General features: G+C 41.4%; 1 protein-coding gene across 1 annotated transcript in view; it reads left to right on the top strand.

The window, feature by feature from the left end:
- plxnb1b (plexin b1b) overlaps positions 1-21,297 on the top strand; it is a 56,938-nt gene extending 35,641 nt beyond the window's left edge. The window contains exons 18-37 of the mRNA XM_062997404.1: positions 453-626; positions 2,305-2,515; positions 3,203-3,448; positions 6,370-6,552; positions 6,712-6,860; positions 7,135-7,235; positions 7,486-7,703; positions 7,992-8,170; positions 8,258-8,324; positions 9,368-9,514; positions 11,608-11,779; positions 11,872-11,975; positions 12,069-12,153; positions 14,953-15,119; positions 15,238-15,398; positions 16,235-16,382; positions 16,475-16,539; positions 17,774-17,849; positions 19,208-19,282; positions 19,371-21,297. Of these exons, the coding sequence (XP_062853474.1) occupies positions 453-626; positions 2,305-2,515; positions 3,203-3,448; positions 6,370-6,552; positions 6,712-6,860; positions 7,135-7,235; positions 7,486-7,703; positions 7,992-8,170; positions 8,258-8,324; positions 9,368-9,514; positions 11,608-11,779; positions 11,872-11,975; positions 12,069-12,153; positions 14,953-15,119; positions 15,238-15,398; positions 16,235-16,382; positions 16,475-16,539; positions 17,774-17,849; positions 19,208-19,282; positions 19,371-19,475 (2,833 nt within the window). The 3' untranslated portion in view covers positions 19,476-21,297. The remainder of the gene's footprint in view (positions 1-452; positions 627-2,304; positions 2,516-3,202; positions 3,449-6,369; positions 6,553-6,711; positions 6,861-7,134; positions 7,236-7,485; positions 7,704-7,991; positions 8,171-8,257; positions 8,325-9,367; positions 9,515-11,607; positions 11,780-11,871; positions 11,976-12,068; positions 12,154-14,952; positions 15,120-15,237; positions 15,399-16,234; positions 16,383-16,474; positions 16,540-17,773; positions 17,850-19,207; positions 19,283-19,370) is intronic.
- The last annotated feature ends 305 nt before the right edge of the window (positions 21,298-21,602 follow it).

Here is a 21,602-nt window from a genome sequence, read left to right as displayed (position 1 = left end):
CACACTTATATTCTGACAAACTTGATCTCTGATTATGTTTAATTGGTATTATTATTTATGTAATTATTATGGATAATGTATCATTCATCTCCTTTTTAAATGTCTGAACAATGAAGTAATAAGTAATTCAGGTTATTTTTAACGTTTGTGGTATCCACATATGCTGGTCAAAAGTGCCTGCACACAGATGGGGAATAATGGAGATCAGTGCATGACTGTCCATATGTGATACTGATCTCTATGTAACCCACCTTGTGCAGGTGAAAAGCAGTAGTTGTGCAGGAGTCTGCAGCAGTAGAGGAGATACAGCTGGGGATTTGGATATGACTACATTAAGACATAAAGAAAAAAATAATGGGAAATCAGTTAAATAATGAGGTTTGGTTGGTGTAATATGCTGGAGTATTTTCTAAAATCATTTTTTTAACAAAGCATTCTGTTTCTCACTGTAGTGAACTTGTGCAGGAGGACAGCATTGAATGTATCACTGAAGCCAGCAACAGGACAGAACAACACACAGTAACTGTTCGCTTTGGCAATCATGAGCGCCGTCTTCACAGCACTGGCTTCCATTACACCCCAGATCCGAACATAACCCAGGCCAAGCCCTCAAAAAGCTTCATTAGGTGGGATTTACACAAATACACTCATTTTAATAGCATAAGCTTGGCTTATGTACAGTGTATCACAAAAGTGAGTACACCCCTCACATTTCTGCAAATATTTTATTATATCTTTTCATGGGACAACACTATAGAAATAAAACTTGGATATAACTTAGAGTAGTCAGTGTACAACTTGTATAGCAGTGTAGATTTACTGTCTTCTGAAAATAACTCAACACACAGCCATTAATGTCTAAATGGCTGGCAACATAAGTGAGTACACCCCACAGTGAACATGTCCAAATTGTGCCCAAAGTGTCAATATTTTGTGTGACCACCATTATTATCCAGCACTGCCTTAACCCTCCTGGGCATGGAATTCACCAGAGCTGCACAGGTTGCTACTGGAATCCTCTTCCACTCCTCCATGATGACATCACGGAGCTGGTGGATGTTAGACACCTTGAACTCCTCCACCTTCCACTTGAGGATGCGCCACAGGTGCTCAATTGGGTTTAGTCCATCACCTTTACCTTCAGCTTCCTCAGCAAGGCAGTTGTCATCTTGGAGGTTGTGTTTGGGGTCGTTATCCTGTTGGAAAACTGCCATGAGGCCCAGTTTTCGAAGGGAGGGGATCATGCTCTGTTTCAGAATGTCACAGTACATGTTGGAATTCATGTTTCCCTCAATGAACTGCAGCTCCCCAGTGCCAGCAACACTCATGCAGCCCAAGACCATGATGCTACCACCACCATGCTTGACTGTAGGCAAGATACAGTTGTCTTGGTACTTCTCACCAGGGCGCCGCCACACATGCTGGACACCATCTGAGCCAAACAAGTTTGTCTTGGTCTCATCAGACCACAGGGCATTCCAGTAATCCATGTTCTTGGACTGCTTGTCTTCAGCAAACTGTTTGCGGGCTTTCTTGTGCGTCAGCTTCCTTCTGGGATGACGACATGCAGACCGAGTTGATGCAGTGTGCGGCGTATGGTCTGAGCACTGACAGGCTGACCTCCCACGTCTTCAACCTCTGCAGCAATGCTGGCAGCACTCATGTGTCTATTTTTTAAAGCCAACCTCTGGATATGACGCTGAACACGTGGACTCAACTTCTTTGGTCGACCCTGGCGAAGCCTGTTCCGAGTGGAACCTGTCCTGGAAAACCGCTGTATGACCTTGGCCACCATGCTGTAGCTCAGTTTCAGGGTGTTAGCAATCTTCTTATAGCCCAGGCCATCTTTGTGGAGAGCAACAATTCTATTTCTCACATCCTCAGAGAGTTCTTTGCCATGAGGTGCCATGTTGAATATCCAGTGGCCAGTATGAGAGAATTGTACCCAAAACACCAAATTTAACAGCCCTGCTCCCCATTTACACCTGGGACCTTGACACATGACACCAGGGAGGGACAATGACACATTTGGGTACAATTTGGACATGTTCACTGTGGGGTGTACTCACTTATGTTGCCAGCTATTTAGACATTAATGGCTGTGTGTTGAGTTATTTTCAGAAGACAGTAAATCTACACTGCTATCCAAGCTGTACACTGACTACTCTAAGTTATATCCAAGTTTCATGTCTATAGTGTTGTCACATGAAAAGATATAATGAAATATTTGCAGAAATGTGAGGGGTGTACTCACTTTTGTGATACACTGTATATGCTGCTTACAAAACCGACTTCTTCTTACAGTGGTGGTCGCAAGATCCATGTGCAAGGTCACAACCTGGATGTAGTTCAGGAGCCACGAATCCGGATAACTGCATTTCTCCCAGATTCTGCTCAGCGTCAGAAAAGAGGAATCAGACGGAGGAGAAACAGAGGAAGTATTAATGATGCAGGAGCTGAAAAAGAGTCACTGAGGAGGCACAGGCGGATTTCAGGTCCAGAATGGGAGAGCACAGTGAGTAGAACAGTATTTATTTTTGATTGGCTGGCAGGTGTGCAGTCATTCCTTTTTTGGATCCCGGAGAAAATGAGTGCACTCTCAGGCCAATTTTGATCATTCCCTACAAAAAAGAATAGTAAAGATTTAGTCTGATAAGCGTCTAATGAGGATGCCTCCTAGACACCTCCTGTTGGAGGCATACCAGGCAAGGCCAATGGGAAAAAGGCCCCGGGGCAGACCCTGAACCCGCTGGGTAGATTATATCTCCCTGCTGGCCTGGGAACATCTAGGGATCCCACCTGAGGAGCTGGTTGCAGAGGACAGAAATGCCTGGGCTGCTTTGCTTGCCCTGTTGCCACCTCGACCCTGAATGGACAAGTGGAAAAGATGATGATGATAAACATTTAATAAAGCTAAGAGTGCATTTAACAATATACTCTATTTTTACTTCAACGTCATATAATTGGAACCAATCAATTTTTTCTTTGGTGCAGACATGGATGCAATAATAAACCAATTCTGTGTCTGTAAAAATCCTCATTTCCATCGAAGCTCTATCTAGTTCAGGTTGTTAGGTTTTTTCAGTAATTTGTCCTGCCTGTTACTAATATTGGTATAATAAAACAATATATTATATTGTAGACAGTGTTTATTGTGTACACTTCATGCACTTATTTTCCCCTCCATCTCTCTGTTTTTCAGTTTGAGGAGAGGTGTGAGGTGAACAACTCCACCTCACTGCTGTGTTACAGCCCTGCTGTGAGCCCCCTTGTGATTGGAACAAAGATGAAGGTGGAGTTTCTTCTAGATAACGTGTGCATCGACTTCAACTCAGTCAGCCAGTCACCTTTCACCTACGAGCCTAATCCCACCCTTCTCTCAAAAAACAATAGCAACGACCCCAACCATCTCATCCGCTACAAACCCGGATCAGTAATCTCAGTAGAGGTCAGTTACTTCACACATTCTTTCCTTATCTTTCAGTTGTAGGGTTTTTTTTTTTACAGAGCAACAACATTCCAGTACTGATGTGCACATAAGATTATAGGTCCACTTATTTAATATTCATATATTATCTGCATGACACCCTGCTGTGATAAACCTGTGACCTGAGAGAATGTGGTAAGAACTACTGGTTGCACTTATTTAAGACATACAGAAAAGCAGTTTGTAGGCCCAAGTGCAGCCCTAGATTCAGTTGTTCTTAGGTTTAGTGTATTTAACTTGGGTGCAGAACACACCATATAGAGTAAAATAATTGGTCAAATGCATCTCTTTATTTTCTGAGTTTCACAATGCCAGAAACAAGATGCCCTGATGTGCAGGTAAAATGCAGAGACTGTTTACTTGCATATGCATATGGAGTAAAGAAGACATTAAATGCACACAAAAAACTATGTCTTATATTTGTCATTACATTAGTTGATTAGTGGCAATATGTTCTTTTATTTCATTACTATATGCTTTGACCTGCTATTAAGTTGATATATAATTAATCTCTGTACTGGCACCCAAGTGGTGGAACGAACTTCCTCTGTCTGTCCGAACATCTGAGTCTCTCGCTGTCTTCAAAAAACGATTAAAAACCCACCTCTTTACTAAGCACTTAAGCTGACTAGTACTTACTTACAAACACTTTTTCATTTCTTTCCAAAAAAAAAACAACACTTTGGTTCTATCAGGGTTTTAGCAGATTTGTGTTCTTGGACTGTTGTTTACTTAAACTAGAGTAATGAAATGTTTGCTATGGAAGTGCTTCTGTAAGTCGCTCTGGATAAGAGCATCTGCTAAATGCCGAAAATGTAAATGTAATAAAGCTTCAGACATAAAGGTCCAAGTGAGAAAATGTCCCAAAACTGACCTGATTTTTAAGCAATGTTTCATTCAGTTAGAGACAGTGGTAGCCTAGTGAGTAGAGCTTTGAGCTATCAATGGAAAGGTTGAGAGTTTGAATCCCAGCGCTGTCATGCAGCCACTGTTGGGCGCTTGTGCAAGAACCCTTTTAGCTCCAGGGCGCCATACAAAGGCTGACCCAGCGCTCTGACCCAAACTTCCAAACAAGCTGAGTTATGCGAAGAAAGAATTTCGTTGTACTGTACACCTGTATATGTACAGTGTATCACAAAAGTGAGTACACCCCTCACATTTCTGCAGATATTTAAGTATATCTTTTCATGGGACAACACTGACAAAATGACACTTTGACACAATGAAAAGTAGTCTGTGTGCAGCTTATATAACAGTGTAAATTTATTCTTCCCTCAAAATAACTCAATATACAGCCATTAATGTCTAAACCACCGGCAACAAAAGTGAGTACACCCCTTAGTGAAAGTTCCTGAAGTGTCAATATTTTGTGTGGCCACCATTATTTCCCAGAACTGCCTTAACTCTCCTGGGCATGGAGTTTACCAGAGCTTCACAGGTTGCCACTGGAATGCTTTTCCACTCCTCCATGACGACATCACGGAGCTGGCGGATATTCGAGACTTTGCACTCCTTCACCTTCCGCTTGAGGATGCCCCAAAGATGTTCTATTGGGTTTAGGTCTGGAGACATGCTTGGCCAGTCCATCACCTTTACCCTCAGCCTCTTCAATAAAGCAGTGGTCGTGTTAGAGGTGTGTTTGGGGTCATTATCATGCTGGAACACTGCCCTGCGACCCAGTTTCCGGAGGTAGGGGATCATGCTCTGCTTCAGTATTTCACAGTACATATTGGAGTTCATGTGTCCCTCAATGAAATGTAACTCCCCAACACCTGCTGCACCCATGCAGCCCCAGACCATGGCATTCCCACCACCATGCTTGACTGTAGGCATGACACACTTATCTTTGTACTCCTCACCTGATTGCCGCCACACATGCTTGAGACCATCTGAACCAAACAAATTAATCTTGGTCTCATCAGACCATAGGACATGGTTCCAGTAATCCATGTCCTTTGTTGACATGTCTTCAGCAAACTGTTTGCGGGCTTTCTTGTGTAGAGACTTCAGAAGAGGCTTCCTTCTGGGGTGACAGCCATGCAGACCAATTTGATGTAGTGTGCGGCGTATGGTCTGAGCACTGACAGGCTGACCCCCCACCTTTTCAATCTCTGCAGCAATGCTGACAGCACTCCTGCGCCTATCTTTCAAAGACAGCAGTTGGATGTGACGCTGAGCACGTGCACTCAGTTTCTTTGGACGACCAACGCGAGGTCTATTCTGAGTGGACCCTGCTCTTTTAAAACGCTGGATGATCTTGGCCACTGTGCTGCAGCTCAGTTTCAGGGTGTTGGCAATCTTCTTGTAGCCTTGGCCATCTTCATGTAGCGCAACAATTCGTCTTTTAAGATCCTCAGAGAGTTCTTTGCCATGAGGTGCCATGTTGGAACTTTCAGTGACCAGTATGAGAGAGTGTGAGAGCTGTACTACTAAATTGAACACACCTGCTCCCTATGCACACCTGAGACCTAGTAACACTAACAAATCACATGACATTTTGGAGGGAAAATGACAAGCAGTGCTCAATTTGGACATTTAGGGGTGTAGTCTCTTAGGGGTGTACTCACTTTTGTTGCCGGTGGTTTAGACATTAATGGCTGTATATTGAGTTATTTTGAGGGAAGAATAAATTTACACTGTTATATAAGCTGCACACAGACTACTTTTCATTGTGTCAAAGTGTCATTTTGTCAGTGTTGTCCCATGAAAAGATATACTTAAATATCTGCAGAAATGTGAGGGGTGTACTCACTTTTGTGATACACTGTATATATGATAAATAAAGGCATTTTATATTCTCTTCTATTCTAGACTTTTATTCTAGACATTTTCTAGGCATTTTTAGATAGGCGCTGAGTCTCACTCTTTTTCTCCCGCTTCAGGGGAATGACTTGGATCTGGCTATTACTAAAGAGGAGGTGGAAGCTCTTATTGGCGAAGGGAAATGTACAGTTAAAACACTGACTCGAAACCACCTGTACTGTGAGCCGCCGTCCCAGCAGCCCTCGCCCTCTCCCAACAATGGACACAAGAAAGGAAGTGCTGATGCTTTCCCAGAGTTCATCGTGAGTTTACTGAACGTACTTTACTGTTTGTAGTTTACTGTATGTAATCTTGTGTTGTGACTTATTTTTCTCCATGTAAAAGAAAAGTGGAATGATTTTGATTGGATGTGATCGTGTGATTTGATAGTGATTAATGAAGCTTGTGTGTCTTGACTGTAGGTAAAGATGGGAAATCTGAACTTCTCTCTGGGCAGAGTGCAGTATGACACTCTCAGTCAGTCCACTTTTCCTCTGGAGGCTCAGATTGGGGTCGGAGCAGTGGCCTCTCTTGTTGTCCTTATCGTTGTGATTATTGTTCTTATCTACAGGTGTGTTATTAGCTACGACTTTATTAATTAATTTAACCAAAAATGTTTATTTTGCTAAACATTGTGTCTAGATGTGTGTTTAACGTAGGTAAAGATTTTCATTGGTGTGAATTAGATGTTCAGAGAAGCTTCCCCACATCTGTAGTTTGTTCTGTGCAAAATAGTCCTTCAGTGGGTTTTTTTTTATAGATTAGGCTGTTTTCTTATCCTTGGTGTGAACTTGATTCCTAATGTTTTTTTTTTTTGTACTATTTTTCTTGCTTGATGTTTTAAGGAGGAAGAGTAAGCAGGCTCTGAGGGATTACAAGAAGGTTCAAATTCAGTTGGAAAATCTGGAGACCAGCGTGAGGGACCGATGCAAGAAAGAGTTTACAGGTAAGGAAAAGGATAAAGGGGTGCTGAGGTGTCTGTTCTACTAGCTCACCACCACTGAGACCAGGGTTGGAATTTACAGACATAATTGGTGGGGGTGGAAGAGTGGCCAAAGCACTGCAATGGATTGGTGCCCTGTCCAGGGTATTCCTGCCTTCTGGGCCCGCTGCAAACCTGACCAGGATAAATTGGTTAATGACAATTAAATGTATGAAGAAGGAAACTAAATGTTTGGTTTTGTTTTGTATTTCAGACCTGATGACTGAAATGATGGACATGTCAAGTGATCTGGTGGGATCTGGGATTCCATTCCTGGATTACAAGAAGTATGCTGAACGCATTTTTTTTCCTGGTCATCGGGAGTCACCACTTCGCAGGGACCTGGATGTGCAGGACTGTCGACGGGCCACGGTGGAGCAGGGCCTTGTGCAACTGTCAAACCTGCTCAACAGCAAACTCTTCCTCACCAAGGTAATATTTTCTATATGGAAAAAATTAATGTGTGTGGGTCTGGGTTTGAATCTCAATGGTGCTATCGGCTGGCTGAGTGTCTATGCAGACACAGTTGGTTATGTTCTGCTATGTGGAAGCCCTCTGATGGATTGATGCCCGGTCCAGGGTATTCCTGCCTAGTGTTCATTGTTTCCTGGTGGAACCAGATCTGCCTCAACCTAGACCAGGATAAAGCGGTTGATAAATACAGATACATCCAAGCTTCTTTTTTCACTATTTCTAATCATCTTTTCTTGCTGTCCTCAGTTCATCCACACTCTAGAGAGCCAGCGGACGTTCTCTCCCAGAGACAGAGCGTACGTGGCCTCTTTGCTCACTGTGGCCCTTCATGGAAAGTTAGAGTACTTCACTGACATCTTGAAAACTTTACTGAATGACCTGGTGGAGCAGTATGTTGCCAAGAACCCCAAACTCATGCTCCGAAGGTGAGCAGGACTGTCAGTTAAAGCTGTAATATATTTTTAAGGACTTATTATGCATGAGTTTGATTTGAGCTTGTATTTATATTGCAGAACCGAGACAGTTGTGGAGAAGCTCTTGAGTAACTGGATGTCTATTTGCCTTTATACTTTCCTGAGGGTGAGTAGAATGGTAGTTGCTTACTCAAAATTTACTTACCATTGGCGCTCAGGTGGCACAGCGGTAAAACGTGCTAGCGGTAAAACACACTAGCCCACCAATGCTGAGATCTCAAGATCTCGAGTTCGAATCTCAGTGCCTGTACAGACAGATGATTGGCTGTGTGCCTATAGGGGGAGGGACAGTGGTTAAAACAGGGTTGCTCATTACTGGTCATAGACGGCTGTGCTTGTGTCAAAGGTAGGGATGTAACGATACACTCTACCCACGATTTGATGCGATTCACAATACTGGGTTCACAATACAATTTTTCCCCGATTTTTATTTTTTTTTATTTATTTTTTTTTATTTTATTTTTTTTTTTGGATGAAAAATGAAAATAAAGACAAATTATGACAGTTTCCTTTTATTATTTCTTTTTAAAACAATAAAACAAAATACTGTATTTATGCTTATCTTTTATTTATCTAAATAATGCATGTCCTTTTATTTCTGAGGTAGGTACAAACTATGCAAAACAATGCTGCACATTTCCCTTTTTGTGTAAAAAAAAAAATAATAAAAAAAAAATAATACAAATAAAATAAGTATTCTCACATAAATAAATTTGGCTGGAAAATTCCGAACCTGGCAACCCTGTAGTGACGTCAACCAGGCGAGGTGAATAGCGCCAGTGCCCTCTGCTGTTTAAAGTGAATATCTATTCATTAACACGTAAACCGATTTGAATCGTTACACATGTGATTTTTAACTGTCTTGTGGTGCATCGATACATCCCCAGTCAAAGGGTATGTGACAACCCCGACTCTTCTTGACCAGAGGAGGGGGTGCCAGCAGTGACAAGCATGAGAGAAACTACAGTTGGACATGACTGTATTGCTTGAAAGGGGGGGGGGGGGGGGGGGTTACTATGTTAAAAATTATTTAAAAAAAAGTACTGACTGTTCGTGTATTTCATAATCTGCAGTGTAACTTGAATATCTTACAGCATAAATCATGTTCTACTAAACACATTTTAAGTGTCAATCTTTGTTTCCCATAAGGACTCTGCCGGCGAGTGCCTGTACATGCTTTTTAGAGCCATAAAACACCAGGTGGATAAAGGACCTGTGGATGCAGTAACTGGCAAGGCCAAATACACCCTCAATGACAACAGGTTGCTCAGAGAGGACTTGGAATACCGCACACTGGTAAGATCTTACTGTTAATAGTATCTGTCCTTTAGATCTTACTGTTAATAGTATCTGTAAAGCTTGCTTAGTCATAACCTATTTGTTTGTTTGTTTATTAGGATTTTAACATGTTTTACACTTTGGTTACATTCATGACAGACACGGTAGTTACACATTACACAAGGTTCATCAGTTCACAAGGTTATATTGAACACAGTCTTGGACAATTTAGTGTCTCCACTTCACCTCACTTGCATGTCTTTGGACTGTGGGAGAAAACCGAAGCACCCGGAGGAAACCCACGTGGACACGGGGAGAACATACAAACTCCACACAGAAAGGACCCGGACCGCCCCACTTAGCCACCTATTTAGTTTGGTCACGTTTATGGATCGTTTATCCTATATCATTTCCTTTTATTTATAAAATGCTTTAAGGTTCTGCCAAGAAGCAGCGGTGTTATTTCCAGTCTGTAATATGGGAAACTTTATACCATAATAACACAGCAAAAAAATACAGCAACAACTTAATTACTGCAAAACTTTTCAGCAAGTTCCATTATTTTCTGAAATGTGGTAGCTTATGTTAAATAGTGTGTGGCACAAATCATGAGCTCTGGAAAAACAGTCACATTTATTTGGACTTTGGAGTCTAATGAGACCAAATACCTGCTGGGAAAGAAACAAAGCTGGATTTGGATTATTAGAGAACAATAGAAACTATACATGGGATTTTAGAGCTGCAACCTGATAGAAAAAGGTCTACCACAATGCAACTGGGTCATTCCTGGAATTGGGTGTCTTTTAGACCTTAAAACTTTTTGAAAATGAAACACTGTTTTTATTTGTTTTTCATGTTTTATTATGATAAGGACATGCTATACTTTTCCAAACTAATATTGGTCAAGCTCAAGCACACAAACTGTGGGTTTTATTAAAACATTTTTATGCAGTCTCTGACCCAGGATGTCCACCCTGTTACGGACAAATGCACAACTGTTGTGTTTCTGTCTTTCAGCTGCACTTAAGGCTATTCTTTAAAGGATGCACACATAATATCAATATTTCTGTTATTATTATAACCAAACTGAATAATAAAGCTATATAAATCACACATGCACCTCATATACACTGTGACGTCCATCCTGTTACATATTAGGTTGTAACAGGGTGGACCATAACAGAGTGGACATTCTGACATAAAATTAGCCATTAGCTAGCGAGTGAGCAAAAAAAAAAAATTTGGAAAAAACAACATTAAAATGAGAAGTTAGCCACTCATCTTCCACAGTTGTTTTCCCTCCAAAAAGATCATGTGAGCTCCAGGAAATGATGTCAGTATGTAAAACAGCTCTTCATTTTAAGAGACAGTAGTAAGAGATAACAGAGTAGAGAGCAACTTGAGGGACGTGTGAAAAATCCTTATAATCAGCAATAAAATGAAACTCATAAAGAAAAAAAATCCAAGGTTTAGAGGGACTTAAGCAAACCTTTTAAACAGTATTGAAAGACTAAGATATGTTCATGATTAAACCTCATATATCCATCACTAAATCAGAATGTACAGCACTGAGGACATGGGAAAACCTCTGGTATCTAAGATATAAAAACAGAGTAAAATGTATACAGTAATTATTGGGGGGGGGAGGGGGAGAAAACATTGTGTGTAGTATTTGAAAGTGTTAATTATTTCAGTAAGATGTTTAGAAATTTTATTGTTTAAAATGTACTTAATAAATACAATGATCAGTACTGGGGACACAATAGGCACCGAATTGTAGGAATGACCCAACTGCCAAATTGTAGCTGGGCATGAGCATGTTTGTTTTCTTAAGCAACTTAGTTGTGCTATATTGGTAGAATAATGCTAATATACAGTAGTTTCAGGACTGGTGTTGACAGTGTTGATTCGAACAGCCTTTATTTAAATAAAACGCACACAAACTTGTCAGCACCTCTTCATTTTATTGTTGTTTGAACAGTGGAGGAGCAAGATGAGCATTCAATAGAATAGGAAGTGTTTGTTTTTCCTCATCAACATCAAGTAGAGATGTGATAGTTCAGTAAACAAACCAAAACCTCTTCTAACTTATTGAACTTTTCTTTCTTTAGACTTTGAATGTGCTGATGAATGTGCAGGGGGTAGAATCAACTGAGACTCAGCCAGTAGCCGCGAAAGTGTTGGATTGTGACACTATAACCCAGGTCAAAGAGAAGATTCTTGATCAGGTTTACAAAGGAACCTCTTATTCCCACAGACCACACACAGACTCGCTGGATTTGGGTAGGAAGGGTTACCCATCTATTTTTTTTTAACAGTGTTGCATATTTTATCATTCGATTTGATTCACATTTCTGTTGGTGGTGTGGTTGCAGAATGGCGTTCAGGTGTCGCTGGTCACCTCATTCTATCAGATGAAGATCTGACATCTGTAGTGCAGGGCAATTGGAAGCGGCTCAACACCATTCAGCATTACAAGGTACACGCAACCCCACTGCATATCACACCAATGTTACTATGTAGCTTGTTTTTGGACCGTTTGGACCTTTTCACAACCTCTCTCGCCTTTCAGGTTCCCGATGGAGCTACAGTTGCCTTGGTGCCACGGCATAGCAAACACATCCATCACGACAACCATGATTATGTGGCAGGAGAAAGTGAGTACGCACATACACATACAGATGTACATCAGCTACCAAAGCTACACTTAAATCAGCCATGGCCAAAAGTATATGGCCAAAAGTACAGTGTATCACAAAAGTGAGTACACCCCTCACATTTCTGCAGATATTTAAGTATATCTTTTCATGGGACAACACTGACAAAATGACACTTTGACACAATGAAAAGTAGTCTGTGTGCAGCTTATATAACAGTGTAAATTTATTCTTCCCTCATAATAACTCAATATACAGCCATTAATGTCTAAACCACCGGCAACAAAAGTGAGTACACCCCTTAGTGAAAGTTCCTGAAGTGTCAATATTTTGTGTGGCCATCATTATTTCCCAGAACTGCCTTAACTCTCCTGGGCATGGAGTTTACCAGAGCTTCACAGGTTGCCACTGGAATGCTTTTCCACTCCTCCATGACGACATCACGGAGCTGGCGGATATTCGAGACTTTGCGCTCCTCCACCTTCCGCTTGAGGATGCCCCAAAGATGTTCTATTGGGTTTAGGTCTGGAGACATGCTTGGCCAGTCCATCACCTTTACCCTCAGCCTCTTCAATAAAGCAGTGGTCGTCTTAGAGGTGTGTTTGGGGTCATTATCATGCTGGAACACTGCCCTGCGACCTAGTTTCCGGAGGGAGGGGATCATGCTCTGCTTCAGTATTTCACAGTACATATTGGAGTTCATGTGTCCCTCAATGAAATGTAACTCCCCAACACCTGCTGCACTCATGCAGCCCCAGACCATGGCATTCCCACCACCATGCTTGACTGTAGGCATGACACACTTATCTTTGTACTCCTCACCTGATTGCCGCCACACATGCTTGAGACCATCTGAACCAAACAAATTAATCTTGGTCTCATCAGACCATAGGACATGGTTCCAGTAATCCATGTCCTTTGTTGACATGTCTTCAGCAAACTGTTTGCGGGCTTTCTTGTGTAGAGACTTCAGAAGAGGCTTCCTTCTGGGGTGACAGCCATGCAGACCAATTTGATGTAGTGTGCGGCGTATGGTCTGAGCACTGACAGGCTGACCCCCCACCTTTTCAATCTCTGCAGCAATGCTGACAGCACTCCTGCGCCTATCTTTCAAAGACAGCAGTTGGATGTGACGCTAAGCACGTGCACTCAGCTTCTTTGGACGACCAACGCGAGGTCTGTTCTGAGTGGACCCTGCTCTTTTAAAACGCTGGATGATCTTGGCCACTGTGCTGCAGCCCAGTTTCAGGGTGTTGGCAATCTTCTTGTAGCCTTGGCCATCTTCATGTAGCGCAACAATTCGTCTTTTAAGATCCTCAGAGAGTTCTTTGCCATGAGGTGCCATGTTGGAACTTTCAGTGACCAGTATGAGAGAGTGTGAGAGCTGTACTACTAAATTGAACACACCTGCTCCCTATGCACACCTGAGACCTAGTAACACTAACGAGTCACATGGCATTTTGGAGGGAAAATGACAAGCAGTGCTCAATTTGGACATTTAGGGGTGTAGTCTCTTAGGGGTGTACTCACTTTTGTTGCCGGTGGTTTAGACATTAATGGCTGTATATTGAGTTATTTTGAGGGAAGAATAAATTTACACTGTTATATAAGCTGCACACAGACTACTTTTCATTGTGTCAAAGTGTCATTTTGTCAGTGTTGTCCCATGAAAAGATATACTTAAATATCTGCAGAAATGTGAGGGGTGTACTCACTTTTGTGATACACTGTATATGGCCAAAAGTATATGGACAATCAACCTTATTAATGAGTTCTGGTGTTCCTGTCCCACCCATTAATAACAGGTGTACAGAATCAATTCTGTAAACTAAATGATATACTTTCAACTTTCTGGCAACAGTTGGGGGAAGTCTCTTTTCTGATGGCCCTGTGATAGAGAGGCGCCTGTGCAGAGTGCATAAGTGAAAAAAAGGGTTCCGCAAAGGGCTGTGCGTGGGTCGGCGGAGGTGTGAGCAGCAATATACCCTCCTTGACTACAATCAGGGATCCCCCAGAGGCAGAAGACAAATTGACCACGCTAAATTGGGAAGAAAATTGGGAGAAAATAGAAGAAAATCCTAATAAATAAGAATGAATAAATAAATAAATTTCCAACATCACTGCCTGTTGATCACATCACAATTCTCTTGATCGAATGAGCACAAATTCCCACACGCTCCAAAATCTTGTGACAAAGACTTTCCAGTAGAGGTTAGGCTGTCATAGCCAAAATGAGTGTCCAACTCCATATTGATGCTTTAGATATTGGATGTACAACAAGCTTATGGGAACTTATTTACAGTTATGATCTTTTTCCCCATTTAATGCAGATTAGTGTTAGCAGTGGTAGCAGTTGACCTATTGTTCCAACATTTTTTAAATTGGTTTTGTAACATCAGCAGAAACATACATACACATTTTAAACACACTTGAAATGTACATTTTCCTGGTGGTACAAAAACAAAATGCTGTAAATTGAGGACTACAATTTTTTTTTTTTAATTATTCACTTTCTTTTAGTCCTGTAACAATGTAACCATGTTCAAACTTGCATGGTTTAGGACAAAATGTAGTGTTTTTAAGCTGTCTTTTCTGTTTTAGTGTTAGCATAGTTACTATAGAATTAATGTAGGGCAGAATAAATAACAAGGTTGCCTAAACAAGTGAAAGCTGGTCCTCAAAGCAGTGTTTTTCCACATATTAATGCACCGTACACCACACATCACACAAGCTCTACCTCGTATCTTAAGTGTTGCAGAATGTTAGTGAAAATTTTCCCATTCATGTTTATCTCCACAGAGACTCCCATGCTGGATGACGCAGATGAGGGTGGAGTCAGACTGTGGCACCTGGTGAAGGGCAGCGAAGAGCCTGAGCTACCCAAACACAGACGAGGGAGTCTGAGAGATAGAGAGCGAGCCAAGGCCATACCGGAGATCTACCTCACACGGCTGCTGTCTATGAAGGTTTCACACATAATTATTCACTTATTCACCCACTCAGAGATCCGGAAAGTTGAGCTGAATAAGAGTAAAAGACATAAACAAAATGTCATGTTGTCATTAAGACTTTTGCTTTTTTTAGGGCACTCTGCAGAAGTTTGTCGATGATTTGTTCACGGTAATTCTGAGCACGAGTCGACCAGTCCCTCTTGCTGTGAAATACTTCTTTGACCTGTTGGATGATCAGGCGGCTCATCATGGTATCTCAGACCCAGAGACCATCCACATCTGGAAAACAAACAGGTACTGACTGACCCGACAGCCATAGAGAATGAGGAAAAGTCATTCAAGTTAAATGTCCTAATCACAGCCTGACTGGATGCTCACCAATCACAATTGGTCAGATACTCTTTTGTTTTTCCTCATTACCCTTCAAACAGTGACCCTTGCTGTTAGTCGTGTCGCCACTACTTGTAGTGGAGGAACATGAGGCATGGTGTGGCTCTTCGGACGTGGTACAGTTCTCTGTGGCTGGTGTAAAAAAGACTTTGATCAGGGGCCCAACAGTGGCAACTTGGAGGTAGTGGGGCTTGAACCAGCGAATAATAGTTCACTACCTTCACTACCTAACTGCTGAGCTACCACAGCCCTGCATATAGCCCTCTCATCTTCCTAAAATCAAACTGATTATACTTACATGCTTGTTTTCCTTTATAAGCAATAGAAATACTGTTGGTTATATTTAGCTCCTCATATATGGTCATATTTAATTGTTTTCTGTATTGAATTTATACATACGTACATTTCCACATATTTATAAGCTGATAAATTATTTTGGTCCGCATACCTGATTTGGCAGTTTATGTCCCCTTCTCAGGTAAACCACTTAATTTTTATCTGGGCTTGGGACTAGTACTGAGAGCGCACTGACAAATGCACCTCCCAATGGCTAGGCTGTTCGGCCACCCCCAGACATCATATCTGAGTAGATGCCTGACTGGCCGATAGCGCCTGTAGTGGACTAGCATGTTTTAATGCTGTGCCACTTGAGTGTCCAACAAATTATTGACAAGTAACTAATGTTACAAAGTGTTTCGATGGTATGATGGTAATAATTTAAGATTCTCTCCCTGCACCAGTCTGCCCCTGCGCTTCTGGATCAACATTGTAAAGAATCCCCAGTTCATCTTCGATGTGCAGGCATCAGACCACGTAGATGCAGTCCTGTCAGTCATCGCACAGACCTTCATGGATTCCTGCACCATTGCTGAGCACAAACTTGGCAGGGTGAGACATTATAATGGTTTATAAGCATATTTAATGGTAAACATTGGGCAGGTTTGTATTCTGAATTTTGAAAATCAATGCTCTTCTTTCAGGACTCGCCAATCAACAAGCTGCTGTATGCCAGAGACATTCCCCGCTACAAGCAGATGGTGGAGAGGTAGCATGAATGAATCATTTTCTGCCTGTTCTTTAAGTTTCTATATTTTTAAGCTTAAAGTGTATCTAAATTTGGACTAAGCTAGAACTGAAGGTGGACACATAATGTAGACATGGATAGCATACACATACTCTTTGTTTAACTCACCACTTCCTGGTTCCAGCAGAATACACCAATAGTGTGTTTTGTTCAGTTCACTTAAGTACATGAGAAGACAGAAGGACTTTTGGTGTGTAACTAAGCCAGCAGCATCAAAATTGTACTGCAGACAAAGTTAAATATAGTTCAGTACATTTAGAATGCGGGCGTGTGAGATTTGGATTGAACTCTGTGGTTCCCTCACACATGCAATTATAAATCAGCTGTGCAAGTGCTCCCGTGGTACAGCAGTCTCCAAAAACAGTGGAAAGTTCTTGCTGGGCACTTAACAGACACAGTTGACTATGTCCAAGGAAGGAACATTTTGATAGATTTTCACTGTTGTTGCTGCAACAGTAACTCCTGCTGACTGGTTAAGGCGGTGGAGGAACAGGCAGGGCATAGCGTGTTACTCCGTATGCAGTATGGCTCTGTAAAAATCTGGCTGGTGTAAAGAAGCAACCAGTGGAGTTAGAGGGGTCGGGGTAGTTGATGCAAGCGGCAGCGCCAATTGGAGCAGTCATATAAGAGTTGTAATTAATCTGATATTAACATTTTTTTCAATTGTGTTTAATTGCTGCAATTTAGTCCAGATTACCATGGACTATGTGTTCCAACTCATCCCTGCAAAGTCCATAATTTAGAGACATTGCTGGATTCATCGAAAATGAGCCGAACATTCACTGTCCACTTAATTGCCTTCGTTCCTGAATAACACAAGGTTACTAGATTCATTGGCTGCCAAACAATAGTGTGTCCGAATAATAAAAAAAACGTAATAGACAAGGGCATTACTTGCAGAAACAGTCCAAAGTAGAGGTAAAGTAATTTATTTATTTATTACTATTCACTAGAGATTGTTATAATAGGACCAATAGTTCTTAGAAATAAGTATTGTCAAGAAATTATGGGCCATTTCTCAAAGCTGATTGGATTGGTCCAACACTGGACGCTCACATATAGAATCAAATTGTGGTCACTGTTCAGCTCTGTCGGCTAGGGTCACATTTTCTAAAGCTGAAATGGTTTGAAACTGGTTCAAATGTGAGATGGAAACATTCGAGTCAAAACATTCTGCTTCTTCTCTTTTTTCCAGGTACTATGCTGACATCAGACAAACCATCTCAGCGAGTGATCAGGAGATGAACTCTGCCTTAGCTGAACTTTCCAGGGTACAACTGCAAATGTTTTATTTCAGTAACTTCCACTTTATTCTTCGTTAAGGGAAAAAGTGTCTTTGTAAGGTGTTGGGTCACCACAGGCTGCCAGAATAGCTTTAATGCACCCTGGCCTACATTTAAATAGTATTTTTGTTTGTCTTTGATGTTGGAGAGCACTCGCACATCAGTCCAAAAGTCTTTAGACATCTGTTCGCTACCCTACCACCACTGAGATCTAGGTTTGAATCTCAAAGAAAGACATGGCCGGCTACGTCTGAGAAAGAAGGGGGAAGGTGGCCAAAGCCCCGCCATTGATAGATGCCCTGCTGTCCAGAGTATTCCTGCCTTGCACCTAGTGTTTCCTATGTGTTGGTGTGGGTGGCACAGCATAATTGATAGGGCTAGCTTGTTGTATCTCAGTGGTGCTAGATTTGAGCAGTCTGGGGGAAGGAAGGTCAGATGGAGTTTCTTCTCATTGCCATGCAAATATGCAAACTTTGTTAGGCACCAGCATGAGTAGAGGCAAGCCGTAGCCTAGTGGTTAAGGTACTGGACTAGTAATCAGAAGGTTGCTGGTTCAAGCCCCACCACTGCCAGATCGCTGCTGTTGGGTCCTTGAGCAAGGCCCTTAACCCTCAACTGCTCAAACTGTATACTGTAACTGTACTGTAAGTCTGCTAAATGCTCTGAGAATCCACCACTGGCTGCTGTTAAGAAGCAGCTGGCAGCGTCACACTTGTCTGAGGAGGCAAGTGCTAGTCTGTGGCTCTCCTTTGCCAGCACTGGGGTGGTGCTAGTGGCACAAGTATTGCACAATGAAATTTTGTTTGTTTTTTATTGCAATAGAACTATAATTTGTTCTCTGTGTAGTTGTTAAACTGCTGTTACTAAAAGTCTAATCACATCTTCACTTGGTTTTCACTAATTTATTTAGCTTTGTTCTTTAATTGGTTGGGGTGGCACGGTGGCCAAGTGGGTATCACTGTCGCCTCACAGCAAGAAGGTCCTGGGTTCGATCCCCAGGTGGGGCGGTCTGGGTCCTTTCTGTGTGGAGTTTGCATGTTATCCCCGTGTCTGAATGGGTTTCCTCTGGGTGCTCAGGTTTCCTCCCACAGTCCAAAGACATGCAAGTGAGGTGAATTGGAGATACTAAATTGTCCAAGGCTGTGTTCCATATAACCTTGTGAACTGATGAACCTCGTGTAATGAGAAACTACCATTTCTGTCGTGGATGTAACCGAAGGGTGTAAAACATGACGTTAAACAATCCTAATAAAATAAAAACAAAACTTTAATTGGTCACTTTGACAAAGTGTACTGTGTTATGTTAACAGCTTTTTTTCTGACCTGTGACTTGTTTTTGTGAGCAGAATTACTCAGGAGAGCTGAATTACTTGGTGGCCCTACACGAGCTGTACAAATACATCAACAAGTATTACGATCAGGTAGGTCAGTGACAAAGCACTGAGAATAAACAGAACCTAAGATAACTGTAAATTTAAAGTAACTCACGGCTCTTTAATTCGTTTTCAGATCATCACTGCCTTAGAGGAGGACACCACGGCTCAAAAGATGCAGCTTGGATATCGTCTTCAACAGATTGCTGCTGCAGTAGAAAACAAAGTGACGGACTTGTGAATGACTCTGGCGAGACCAGTGTGGTGATTACTGGTGGAAAATAAGAGGGTGAAACTTGGAGCGCACTGAAGAATGGACCCACTGTATGTTGTGTAGAGACAGCAGAAGAAAGAGAGACCTGGAAAGAGGGAAAGAGTATGTCGATGTCTAGTGAGGTGCTTGGGGGTGGATTTAAATGACTGCTCACTGCCACTTTACATAGGACGAGGTGACTGAAGAATGCACGTTGGGAAAATATTAGACTTGAGCTGTGTATGAGAGTTTAAATGCTCACAGAGACGTGGTAGTGTGTTCAGGCTGTAATACAGAGGACCTGTCTTTTAGGGTGGGAAAAGCTGCCACAACTTGCATTTGGATGGGATTGAAGTTGCAGGAGGAACAGGTTCAGTACGTCTGAACAAATAGTCTCAGCCAACCTCTCTGAGAGGATTACTGCAATTCTGTCCACACCAGGAGCAATTTTGGTCTTCCAGTTCCACTCATCTGCTTGGCCTTATTCCCCTACTGATTGGATAAACCGGTATTCACTGAGAATCTCATGGGGGTCTTTCTCTACCTCTTTATGTTTCTCTTTCATTTTTCTCTTGAGTCTTTCTTCCTGTTTACCAGAGTGTAGATCCTACCCATCCATTTAGTAGTATCCATGTGTTTGTACTAAAACATGAAGTGTTGGGCATTAGCTGAGATCATTTCAAGATTCTTCTGCGCATCATCAGTGGCAGAGACTCAAAAAAGAGAAAATTCTTGGTGTTAAACATCAACATGGATTCTTGTTTTAGATTATTTATTCAATATTTGCACATTTAACGTGCATCACGCGTCACTGCTGGCCTTTTAATCCACAACACGGTCACATCCGTCCAAGGAACTCTGATATTAAAGAAACATGCTGACACGACCACACACTGAGAGGCCTGCCGAAGAGAAGAGAACTGTCAGCGATCTCTTGTCTATTGTAGCACTAAAATTTGTACATTTTATCTGTCATATTGAGGTTCTATCTGCCTTTAGAACTAAAGAGATATCTGGTCATTTACTGTCACATTTCATTTATTTTTCTTCATTTATTGTTGCTGTTTTTATTTTGAACTTTTATTAAGTTAGAGTCACTGGAAGGATGTGATGTAGGACAACTGAAATCTGTACGATTGAATATTTTGCGAATCTTCTATGTTTGTACAGGTTATCAGTTACACTCCAACATTCCTTTAATACTGTGTATGAGAAACTGATCTTAAAGGTTGGACTTTTAAAAGTATTGCTTGTGTGTGCGTGTGTGTGTTGCTTCACATTGTGTGGCTGGTATATTTTGTGCATCATTTTTATATAAACACTTAGTGAAAAGTGTTGAGTTTTCCGAGACGGGCCTTTGACAGGCTTCAGGATATAATTTTAAAACTGATCAGCAGTTTTTTTTCTTTTAACAAAGATGGTTTCCATCTTTAAGAAGATATAAATGTAGAAAGGGAGATAAAATAAGTTCAACTCAAATGAACTTTAAAAGGCTAACGTGTATAAGGTGTTTCTAGTGATACTAGCAATGCCGATGATTCTATGGTACGTTAAATGTAAGTGGACCACATTTAACTAGTGATGTAAATGTATGTAACTGTAGGAGAAGATATGTGCAGAAATCAGCAGAAGAAGGAAGTTTCATTTTAGCTTCTATAAATTATGTGTAGACTAGAGCAGGCTCTTAAAATTGTTTTAATAAGTTGTTAATATCGTAAATAATGAGTGTCTCCCATTGTAGCTTCTTACCAACAGTATGTGAAAATTTTTACAAATTATATTGAGAGTTAATAAAAGATTCTAAATCGAATTGATTGTGCACTTTGAATCTGGAATCAATCAGACAAGACCTGATCAAGTTTATTAAAAACACAAGGTGAGTAAAATACATTTTGCTTTTTCTCTGCTTATTTTAAATCAACAGATTCACCTGTACACAATATAATGGATGATTGAGCAAGAGGCAGCAAAGAATTAAAAAAAAAAAGTTGGGGTTGACACTAGGGATAAGTATTTTTACTTTCATTTCCATTTTCATTACAATTTCATTATTTGGCACGGTGGCTAAGTGGGTAGCACTGACGCCTTACAGCAAGAAGGTCCTGAGTTCGATCC

This window comes from Trichomycterus rosablanca, chromosome 6 (assembly GCF_030014385.1).
Source record: "Trichomycterus rosablanca isolate fTriRos1 chromosome 6, fTriRos1.hap1, whole genome shotgun sequence".
NCBI lineage: Eukaryota > Metazoa > Chordata > Actinopteri > Siluriformes > Trichomycteridae > Trichomycterus > Trichomycterus rosablanca.
Note: the sequence above shows the minus strand (reverse complement) of the source record. Positions and strands in the feature narration are given on the sequence as shown.